Source organism: Dromiciops gliroides, chromosome 1, assembly GCF_019393635.1.
Source record: "Dromiciops gliroides isolate mDroGli1 chromosome 1, mDroGli1.pri, whole genome shotgun sequence".
In the NCBI taxonomy this organism is placed as follows: Eukaryota; Metazoa; Chordata; class Mammalia; order Microbiotheria; family Microbiotheriidae; genus Dromiciops; species Dromiciops gliroides.
The window spans coordinates 302,140,819-302,152,775 of NC_057861.1; the positions used below are offsets into that span (position 1 = coordinate 302,140,819).

Sequence of the window (11,957 nt, forward strand, 5' to 3'; positions counted from 1 at the left end):
ACCTCACAAACTGGCCAAAACAGCACCCTTAAGTACCATGGTTCTGAGATGGCAAGGGAAGTTTGCTTTCCAAGTGCTGTTGGGAGATGCTAAATCATATTCATCCTTTACATGAATAGATCTATGTACCATCTGTTAAAAAACATTAGCTAATTGCTTTCCCATTCATTCTTCTCTTCCTGAGCAGATCAGAAAGAAAAAAAAAAGGAGAGGGGCAGCATGCTGTGTGAGGAATCCTTTGTAATTTGGTAGATTTGGAAGGACCAAAGTTCGAAAGGTTAGTTTAGGATGGGGGGGGGGTGCCGGTGGTACACATTCATCTTAGCAAGTTACTTCTACCATTCTTCATGGATTCAGATTCTTCGGCTGCGTTGGCCAAAACTACCTTCCCTGTGCTGGCCTTCATTCACCTATAGGTGTCATCTCTCTCTGTCAGGGGTGAACACTTAAAAATGAGTCCCTATTTTCAATAAGTTCATATACTATTGTATGGCATAACATCAAACATGTTGTGGATGGAGATAGTGAAGGAACCCTAGCTTGAGAGGCAGGAACTGGGTTCAAAATCTGCTTCCTGAAGTACCCACTTATGGTATATTATGTATTAAGAATTGGGGTACATGTTCTAACAAGGCATAGTGAAAGGTGAGTTCATACAGGTGAAGCATGTCAGTTGATAAGACGGGGAGGGGGGGGGCGGGGCGCCTCGGTAATAGAGAAATGTGACAGAGGCTCAGATGCTATAAAGCCTCACAATGATGTTCATGCTAAAAGTAGACTGGCCACACAGCAAGTTAGTTAATCATACTTTAATTGCCTAATTAAAAATGTGTTCCTAATTCCAAAGCCAACTTTTTCTACTATGTAACTTTGATGCACATTCCATGGATCATGCTGTTTTCAGGGGAGGAATTTGAAAATCATAGCTTCCATGAATATGGAAGTGATAGTCCAATAATACTTTACCTTTGTCAAACCTCATCTAGAATATTGTGCTCAATTCTAGGAGAAATACTAAGAAGCTAGAGAGCATGCAAAAGAAGGCAAACTCTTGCCTCCAGCTCATGGCACATGAGGATCCAATGAAGGAACTGGGTATGTGCAATCAGAAAAGGCTCAGAACATGAAAGCCATCTTGCAATATTTAATGATCAAGACAGAATTTAAGAAAAACATCCTAGTATGGCCTCTTGGAACTTTTCATGATAGGCTCCTTTATTTCTGCCTAACATGAAGCCTGAGCTGCTCAGAAGTAGAGAGATTGCCTCAAGAGATGGTGACTTTTTTTTTTTACTGGAAGCTTTTATTCAAGCAGACAGGTAAGATATCATGTTATCGTGAGGGACTTTTGTGCATGGTTTGAACAAGAGGACTATTGAAGTCCTCCCAAACTCCAAAATTCTGGGAGTGATCATAGAACAGAGAGAACAGAAAAACCCCTACTGGGACCCAATCACATAATGCTAGCTACTAGAAACATGACTATTTCACAACTCCAAACTGATTACACAGAGATCTGGATTAAGCATCAAGAGCTACCTTTTGCTCAGTCTCTAGATAAAGACTAATCCTTCAATTCCTAAGCATTTTACTCTTTCATCGTGTAAAAAAATTTTTTTAACTTAACTATATCTAATCTGAAAACATAACTGTGCTTATAAGAAAAGTTATAAGTATATGAAAAATTATAGCTTTAGAAAAATTGTAATTGGGCCAAAAGTCCCTTCAGTCTCCATTCAAATGGAAAAATATTTTTAACTTGCTTGCCTAATTTGGGGGAACTAATCTAATTGCAGGGCCTAATATAACTGGAGGACTAATCTGGGACTTTTGACTGTCTGGCTATCTGACTGCTATTAATTTAATATGAGCTGTTTTAAAATTTTCTCCACACTGCCCCTGATCCCAAATTAATAAGCAAAAGATTAAGAAGCCTCAAATAATCAAAGCAGAATTTATTTATAAAAATCAATGTAAACAATAAGGGTCAAGAAATGCAAATTATACAACCTGTCTGCTTTTAATATAAGGGCCATTGCTGCCTCTTGCCTTAACGTATGCTCTTGCTTTCTCCAACTTTCACTCTTTTCTCCTTCACTCTAGCTCCCTCTTTTACTTTCACTGCTCAGCTGCTTTCACTTTGTCGACCCCCCCCCCCTTTACCGTCTAACTTTCCTCTCTGTACTGCAGCACTGAACCCCTGGGTTTCTTCTCTCTCACCGACCTCTCCTTCCATTCTCCTAGTGCTCCCACATCCCTGCTTTGCCCATCCTCCCTTCCTGTCTTCTTAATCTTCCAGCCTCCTCGTGCCTTCCTAGTCCTCCAGCATCCCCCTCTCACTGTCTCACTAGCTCTCCCCCTCCATCTGTCAGCCCCCTTTTTATTAACCTGCTCTCTCAGGTGAAACCTGGGCTCTCTGCCCCCAGAGCCAGCTGAGCCCTGTGCTTTGGGAGCCCGCAGCTGGAGCTGGGCAAAGCAAACCCCAGCATCCCTGAGGGTTTTTGTGGGCCTTTCCACTGCCAACAGGGCCACACAGTGCCACACCCATGGCTTGGGTTTTTGTGCAGTTTAGCCCGGCTCATAGGCCTCCCTGCAGCTGAAACGGAGGGGGAGGGGCCCTAGCCACTCTTACACAGAAAAAAAAAACCCCGAGGACCTAAGGTTTTTTAATCTCAGCCCAAAGGCATGGTTCCCAAATCAAAATAAATTTCCACAGTAGGAAAGGTTCCTAGAGCCTTAGACCTCCTATAGAGTAAGGTCCTTGGTCTCCATATCTTAAGTTACTTTCTCTCTAATCATATGATGATAATTAATAAATATACAGAAGGGTCATTGACCTTTATGGGCTTGCCATGAAACTTTTTTTGGCTCACTGGCAATGTTGAATGTTACAGGAAAAATAGGGAATTCCATGACTACTCACCACCTACTGTAGACTAATGGGCAGATGGAAGAAGTCAGTCAAGCCAGAGACTATTTTGATGCCTCATTATAGTTACAGCAGAACTGATTTCATTGGCCACCCATTGCAATTTCATGAACTCATCTGGAACATTCTGACTTCTGTAGATCATAGTCCAAGGGATTTATGGATTCTCCCTACCTGTGTGCCTATCAGATAGACATAATAGTACATCCTAGCCTTCCTCCTGAAGTATAAGAGATTATGTAAGGGAATTCAGACCATCAGAAGACATTAATGGGGGTTTAGGAACAGAAACAGGACAGGACAGAACTAAGTTTCTATACTAGGCCCCAGCTGCCAGGGGGCAAGTATTTCTAGCAGCTACATGGTCAATGGTCTTGAATATTAACATAATCTGATGAAACCCAGTAGTGAGGATTAAAGGGGGATTTCGTTCATGTTTGTATTCATCTAAACACTAACTCATTACCTCAGAGGTTAGAAAAGTTGCTTGCAATATAAGAAAAATGGAAAATATTGTATGTTGGAGGGGATGTAGGAAAGCCGAGATGCTAATTCACTTTTGGTGTAGTTGTGAAACTAGGTAGAGTTCTAGACACAGGCCATCCTTAGCTATACAAGGCATCACTGAAACATGGTGCTCCTTGTAACAATTGAGCTGCTTCAAGTCAGGCATAGGACAAGGGGTTATGTTAGAGACAGGGTCAGTTGTCCCCAGCAATAGTACAAATCTAACACATTGGCCAGTTTCAAGGTCTAGGAGGTGGGTGCGGTCTAAGCTTTTTGAAGCCATATCTTTGTTCTAGGTTGTTAGCTTCACTTGAAGACTATAACCAGGCCCATCTTCATAAATGGAGACCCACACCCCAGGGAAGAGGCTAGCTTTAGTTTCTGGTTCAGGTAAGGCTTGTGAGAATCATCACTGATTAAAAAAAAATCAAGGATTCAAACAAAAGGGACACATTCAAGCACTCGAGATAAAAATAAACCAATTTGGTGAAGACAAAGATGGTGAAAGCCCAAAAGTAGAGGAGCTAGTATTTGGAAGCATCTACTGTAGTATTAAATCAAAAAAGTGGTTTGAGAGTGTCATTGAAAGGTAACCAAAAGCTTTCCCCAATGCTTCAGATAAAAGCACACAAGATAGTTGCCCAGATGTTCATTTAGAAAGAATAAAATACTGAGTGAATGATTTTGATAGTTTCTTTAAATGGTTAAACCATTTTGTATAAAAGTGGTTTTTATATTGCTATAATAAGACAAAAAAAGTAGTCTAGGAAAAATATTGTAACTAAGGTGAGCCTCTGTGAGGAAAACCAGAACTTTTACCAGCAATACCAGATGTCTTAGGTGACAGGCAGAGGAAAACCCGTATTTTTGCCAAAATGTAAGCCCCTGGGGAAAGGCACCCCGAGACCCCTGTGTTTGTAGGTATGCTCTATTCAGCTACAGGCTGAGTGTAGGTTCCTCATCTTCTGTTGTCCAAGTTGGGAAGAAACGGCGGCAGCAGCAAGCAGTATAGCCCAGCTCTTCTAACATCTTATCTACAAAGGTCTAGAAAGTAGACTAGACCAAGTCCCGATGAGGAAATCCAAGGGGAAAAAAACCCCAGTGCATCATTTTTCTAACTGAAATTGGCTCAAAATGACAGGGGTCTGAAGAAACTGGGAGAAACAGTCTGGCCAGGAACATGCCACATGAGGAACATTCCAGCACTCAGTGACTGAAAGAGACAAAGATGTACTTTAGGGTAGAAACAAGGTCCACCCAGGGGCACAATGACCTTGTGCCCTTGTGTAAACAAGTCATAAAAACAGGTGCCAACTGGCTTCTCTATCACTTCTTATCCAACTCTGGGTCACAGACCCCATGTTGAAAAGTGAGTGGATCAAGCCCATTCTCCCTCCTCCAAACTTCCAAACCGAGCCCCTCCACCTGCTCACCCAGCAGCCCAGAGCCCCCCGCCCTCCTCCATACACTCGCACACAGCGCTTTGAGCTGAGCCCCATCTCTTCAAGATGTCCAAGGTAGCCAAGTACCGCAGGCAGGTGAGCGAAGATCCTGATATCGACAGCTTGCTGTCTACGCTGTCTCCGGAGGAGATGGAGGAGTTGGAGAAGGAGCTGGATGTGGTGGATCCAGATGGGAGTATTCCCGTGGGGCTCCGGCAGAGGAACCAGACGGACAAGCAGTCCACAGGCTTGTACAACCGTGAAGCCATGCTCAATTTTTGTGAGAAAGAGACCAAGAAACTCATCCAGAGGGAGATGTCAATGGATGAAAGCAGGCAAGTGGAGACCAAGACAGATGCCAAGAATGGAGATGAGAGGGGCAGGGATGCTGGTAAAAAAGTCCTTAGCTCCAAACGGGACTCAGAGCTGGGAAAAGAACAGAAGAAGGACAGTCCAAAGATAAGCCGACAAAGAGAAAAAGATGAAGCAGATGGCAAAAGTAAAGAGAGGCTGAAGGATGACAAAGTACTGAGGGGGATAGACAAGGGCAGGGTCAAGGCTGCTGTGGACAAGAAAGAGACAGGAAAGGATGGGAGAGAAGAAAAGACAGCAGCATTAAAGAAAGACGATGAAAAGAAGGGGATTGAAAAAAGCAGGAGTGTGAACAAAGAGAAGGAGAAGAAGGGAGAGGACAAGAGTGACACAGTGGATAAAAAAAAGGAGGAAGAGAAAGTGAAGACGGGGAGTGGCAAAGTGGAGGCCAAAAAGGAAGATGGGAAAGTTAAGAAGGGGGAGCCCGCTACTCAGAAGGACCCCAAGGATAACGCTGATGCCAAGAATACTAACGCCCCAGAGCCTGAGAAGCCCACCCCCAGTAACCCTGCCAAGGCCCCAGAGCCTGAGAAGCCCACCCCCAGTACCCCTGCCAAGGCCCCAGAGCCCCCAGCAAAAGCAGAAGAGGAAGCAGCCCCCAGCATATTTGATGAGCCTCTGGAAAGGGTGAAGAACAATGACCCGGAGATGACCGAGGTAAATGTCAACAACTCGGACTGCATCACAAATGAGATTTTGGTCAAATTCACCGAGGCACTGGAATTCAACACTGTGGTCAAGGTGTTTGCCTTGGCCAACACCCGGGCAGACGACCACGTAGCTTTCGCCATCGCTATCATGCTCAAGGCCAACAAGACCATCACCAGCGTCAACCTGGACTCGAACCACATCACTGGCAAAGGCATCCTCGCCATCTTCCGGGCTCTGCTCCAGAACAACACCCTGACGGAGCTTCGCTTCCATAATCAAAGACATATCTGTGGAGGCAAGACCGAAATGGAGATCGCCAAGCTCCTGAAGGAGAACACCACACTGCTCAAGCTGGGCTATCACTTTGAGCTGGCAGGCCCCCGGATGACCGTCACCAATCTGCTCAGCCGCAACATGGACAAACAGAGGCAGAAGAGGCTGCAGGAGCAGAAACAGGCACAGGGTGTGGGCGGGGAGAAGGACCAGCTGACAGTCCCCAAGATTGGGGCCCTGCCCAAAGGCTCCCCAAAGCCATCACCACAGCCCTCTCCAAAGCCCTCCCCGAAGAACTCCCCCCAAAAGGGAGGCACTCCTGCTGCCCCACCCCCACCCCCACCTCCCCTGGCTCCACCCCTCTTGCCAGAGAACCTGAGGAATTCCCTTTCTCCAGCCACTCAAAGGGAGATGGGAGATAAGGTCCTCCCAGCACAAGAGAAGAACTCCCGGGACCAACTGCTAGCTGCCATCCGTTCCAGCAACCTCAAGCAGCTCAAGAAGGTGGAAGTGCCCAAGCTGCTTCAGTAGGAAGAGGGGCCTGGGGACCATGTCTGCCCATCCCATAACTGTGCTCAGACCAAGCCTCCCAGAATGATGCAGACCTTCCCCAACCTCGGCTTCCCGCTGTGGAGGGACCTACACTGTGAAGGGAGTCCCAGGAGAGAGGCCAAGGACCCTGGAGTCCAGGCCATATTCGAGGAAAGACACCTCCTTTAACCTCACCTTTCTTTTCTTATCTTTGAGATTCTCCAAGGATTTCTTTTCCCTGGAATCAAGGGTTCTGGACTATAAGAGCCCACCTAGTGTGCCACTCAGAAGGTGGTACTGTTCCTGGGTGCTATGCTCCCAGCTGGCCATGGAAGACCTATGGCTAGAGAGATGCCCAGCAAGGACCACATGACACTCTTCTCCCTTTCCTCCCAATGCCTGCTGCTCCTGTGGCTGGGATTCGGCTCTCCGAGGAGCCCAGGAGGCACAGCTGATGGGGTTGGTGGGTCTCTGAATGTGGTACTGCCAGGAGAGAGGAGATGACTTGGTATGGAAGGGTAGAGGTGAACAGAAGGCAAAAAGGAATCATAATTGTTTGGGCTGCACATAATTGGGAGGAATTGCATTTCTTTTTCAGAAAGAGATAAGGGTGAGATAGGAGCCACCCCCAAAATCCTTGGATATGGGAAGAGGGCAGTATCCTGCCCCCAGTGCTCCTGGAATGTGCCTGGGTTGATTGGAAAGGAAGTGGTGGGAATAGCAGTGTTCTGTATTAACTCTTGTAATAGAGGGGAAGAGGAAGGGGCTGGCTGCTGGGCAAAAATGAGGGAGGGGCACACCAAGAATGACAGTTGGTCACATCAGGTACCAACAGACATTTCCCTCACATCTACCAGCTACTGTATGGAATAGCTGTGTACCTGTTTTTCCATAAGATTTTGATAATATATACAAACCTTTAGCTGCCAAAAAAAAAAAAAAAAAAAGAAAAGTGAGTGGATCTACACCTAGAGGTGGTATAAAGAAGTGGTCACAGGTCATGGGTTGTTCAATAATTAAGAAAGTCTAAATTATCTGATCTGACCTGTCTAAAAATTGGCTGTGACTCTCCTCACCATGCCAAATATCTATACTTCTGCCCTTTTAATCTTAGGGTAGATTTGAGATCCCAGGCTCCAGAACCTCTGCATAGACCTGAGCACACTTACTTAGCACAAAGGCTCCAAGCTTCAGAGAGGACTGTTTCCCTCACCCCCTTGAAATTTTTTAACTTAACCCACATCAAACACAAAGAAGATCGATTATATATGAAACTGAAATTGAGCTAGGAATATTTTTTAAAATTTGTATATTGATTTCAACAAAGTAGGAACAGAATTGTCCAGATGATTTCGATGTCCCCTTCTGGAATCTGTGTATTTATGTCATGTTGTCCTCTCACTAACTTATTTCATTCTCCATTGTTCCAAATAAGTCGGGTCACCCAGAACTGATCAGCACATTAGCCCTGAAGGAAAATGGGGGCATTTTGCACTTCTGCAGACAGTGGGGGTCAGTTCTGAGAAACCTGCAGGTCCTCTATGTAGTAGGCACTGATGGCATTAAAGGGGGCCTTTTGAAGCTTGAGTTCTTTGCTTTTACCAGGTCGTCAGTTCTGCTCTATGCTAAGAAGTATTGCTATCAATAAAAAAGCACTTATCTAGCAAAAAGAATGAAAAAGAAACACATTAAGTTTAGGTGAAAAAGTGTCAGCTTATTATCTAACATGAAAAGAGGATTTGTTTAGTTCTACATGAAATGGCTTCCAAAGACTGCTACATGAAGTGTTATATTAAAAGGCAAGTAGGAAGCATTCATTTTAACAACTTTCACAATTTCCTGCCACTTTGTATCAGTAAATACAGACATATCCTAATTGGATTGCAGTGTCACTCAGGGTTCTGTAATACACACCTATAGTCAAGAGCGCAGGAATATAACCTAGCTTAGTGGTGTTTTGATACAGGAGAAAAAAAGCCAAGGAAAAGGCATGGAAACCCAGTGGGTCTGAAAATAGATGAGACACATTGAAAGGGCCTAATAAAAGGCCATGAATTTCACAAAACTACCTCCCTTTAGTCACCAGGACATGATTTCAGGATCCTCTTTGAAAACAAAGGACAAACAACCACCACCATTCTGTGAGCAAGAGCTACCTCACTGGGGACCCAAGTGCCAAGCTCCAGTTGGCCAATGAAGCTCCCTCTCACTCCTCTGTCCAAATGTGTAATTATACCTTAACTGTGGGTGCTCTGCCATAAGAAGATAAGTCTTGATTGCTTAAACCTCTCAAGATACTGAGCTTTAGGGCCTAGAGTTTTTAGGAACTAGGCCTTAACCCCAAATCACTTTGACTTTAATAAATTGGCCAATGCATGCTAACCTAATCCTCATTGGCCACTGTTTGACCCCTGAATGGCTCAGAGTGAGTGTTGATAGCAATAACCTGTTTTGAACAGAAACCTGAAGGGTCTTTCCCTCCCAGACTTCCTTCTTTCTTTCTCTCTTCTCTGTTCATCTATTCATTTATTTGTTTGTTTTGACTGGGCAAAGGAGGTCATTGCTTCATTCCTTACCTAGCACCTTGATCACCTAACGGGTGTTGCCTCAGGCAAACTGAGATCTGGAAAAGACCTTAGTTGAAAAAAGTCAAGGTTGATTGACCACAAACTTAGTCTTGGTGAGCTGTTTTAGAAGTATGTCCTGCTGACCACTTGGGGGACAGGTGAAAGGCTTTGTATGGTCCTTAGCCAATCCATTGCCACTACTGAGAAACAAAGAATAAGGATTTGGAGGCGGAGCCAAGATGGCTGAGGAGAGGCTGTGACTCCCACAAGCTCCAGATAAACCCGTCCATTCACGCCCAAATAATGCAGTAAAAATCAAAACCCAGAACAGCCTAATGCACATAAGAACAGAGTGAGACTGTTTCTCCGCAAAAGAGGGCAATTCCGATCACCTACTGATCAGGCTGAACAGCTCAGCGTGTGGTCCGGACCCAGCCAAGGGACACTGCTTCCAGCGCATGTCAGAGTCTTCAGCACCAGCAGCTTCTGAGGCTCCAATTACGGACTGGTGAGGGGATTCGGCGGTAGGCCGGGGTGAAGTGGAGGCAGTATCTACTGGAGTTGGGGCAAAGTGCCCTGGGTCTGAACCAGTGGGCTGAATCGAGTGGTGGTGGCCCAGTGGGGGAGGGGTAAAAGCACACCAAGCTTCCGACCATAGAGAATCAGAGTTCAATCAGACTTCTGTTTCTGGGTCAAAGAGAAAGTGGCTATGATTACTCACAAGCCAGGCAGGCTGAGAAGAAGCCTAATCACCCCCTGGGCCATGCTGTAACACGAACAGTGTGTCCTGGAAGCAGCGCTACACTTTAAGAAGGAGTAAAAAGCCAAGAAATAGTAAGCCAGGATGAGTAGGCAGAAAGGGGAAAGGTAGACCACAATACATCCTCAGAATAAGAAGATAATAATAGGGTCAAAGCTCCAACATCCAAAGCTTCCAAGAAAAATACGAACTGGTCTCAGGCCATGGAAGTTCTCAAAAGGGACTTTGAAGAGAAAGTAGGAGAGATAGAATGAAGATGTAGAGAAATAGAGGAAGGAATGAAAAGAGAAATGAGAGCAATGCAGGAGAGTCATGAGAAAAAAGTCAACAGTCTGAAAAGCCAAATGGAAAAGGAGATTAAAAATCTGTCTGCTGAAAATAATTGCCTAAGAATTAGGATTGAACAAATGGAAGCTAGTGACCTTATGAGAAAAAACCAAGACACAGTAAAGCAAATCCAACTGAATGAAAAAATAGAGGGCAATGTGAAATATCTCCTTGGAAAAACAGAAAAAGGTCAAGGTCTCTCACTGCATCCAGGGCTATCGCCAGTTGTCTTGATGAATGTCTTGTCACTGAACCAGATGGCTGGAGGAGCAAGGTAAGCTTGTGATTTTGCACAGCCCTCCCTCACTTAAATCCAATTGACTGCAAATCATAACATTACCTCCTGATGTCATGGTGCTCTTCAAAAATGAAGGACAAACAAGAACCTGCTGTTATGGGCACTCCCTGATCTATTTCTTGCATTTCTATGTCCTGCATGGGCCTCCAGAGAATTGGCTACTTTGCCTCTCCTCCCATTAGAATGGGAGGCTCCTTAAGGGTAGGAATTGTTTACTCATTCTTTGCATACCACAGGTTTAGCATGCTGTCCGACACATAGTAGGGGCTTACCAAAAACTTGTAACCTGATCTTTCAGATACAATTACACAAAATAGGAGGCTGCCAAGATAATTATCCAAAGAACTTCCTGCTACAGAAGAAGCATTGGCACTCAGTGCCATTCCCAGCCTAACCAAGACAAGTGTAGGAACCTGGGTAAGCACATAGTTGGGACCACCTTCCAAAGTTTACAAGGCAAAGAGTTCATTCCACAAGATTATGGGTTTGAATGTAAGACTCTAACAAAGACTGCACCCTACACTAGTCAAAGCATTGACTTCCCAGGCCCAGATTGGGGAAGGTTGCACAGATTACTTACATATGCATAGTCACAAAGTTGACAAGTAGTGGATTGGAGAGCAATCTCACCCTGCTGAAGGAATACGTTTGATAAAGTTTGTCTTGAATTTCTTTTATTCCCCAGCAAGCATTAAGGAAAGCTCTCAGTATTATACTCTTTAAGAGAAGAGGTTATTCAGGACAGCATTTTCACAAGTAAGGAAAATGGTCTAATGGCCTTAGGTGAATGTGGGTTAAAACTCAGGATGAGGACAGAGGCATCAAATTACGGAATTGTGTGCGATGTCTTCCAAGACATGGCCTTAACCTGTTGAGCCAACCATCATCATAGCCTCACCTTGCCTAGTGGCAAACCTCACCTCAAAATGAGCCATTAGACATGATCCAGTAATGCTTCTTATGCATCCTCTTACATTCATATGTCTATTTGCATGTATTGTACCCTCAACATGCTAGAACTTCTGAAGCTTTGAACCCACCATGACAACACAAAGCATCTTCTTTAGGCATTTGTGCTTTCTACTCAGACTGTCACTAGGGTCACATTCACTGAGCCTTACATGGAGAGGCAAATTCAAAATGAGATTCTGCAGAAGTTGAGAACAAAACTGAATTTACAAGGGGCAACTAGGTGGCACAGTGGATAAAGCATTGGCCTCGGATTCAGGAGGACCCAAGTTCAAATCCAACCTCAGACACTTGAGTCTTACTAGCTGTGTGACCCTGGTTGAGTCACTTA

The 11,957-nt window shown here is 44.8% G+C and overlaps 1 protein-coding gene across 1 annotated transcript; it reads left to right on the forward strand.

The window, feature by feature from the left end:
- Positions 1–4,865: 4,865 nt before the first annotated feature.
- Positions 4,866–6,705, forward strand: LOC122735758 (leiomodin-1-like). Its single transcript, XM_043977515.1, has one exon. The coding sequence runs from the start codon at positions 4,945–4,947 to the stop codon at positions 6,703–6,705; it is 1,761 nt and encodes a 586-aa protein (XP_043833450.1). The 5' UTR covers positions 4,866–4,944.
- The last annotated feature ends 5,252 nt before the right edge of the window (positions 6,706–11,957 follow it).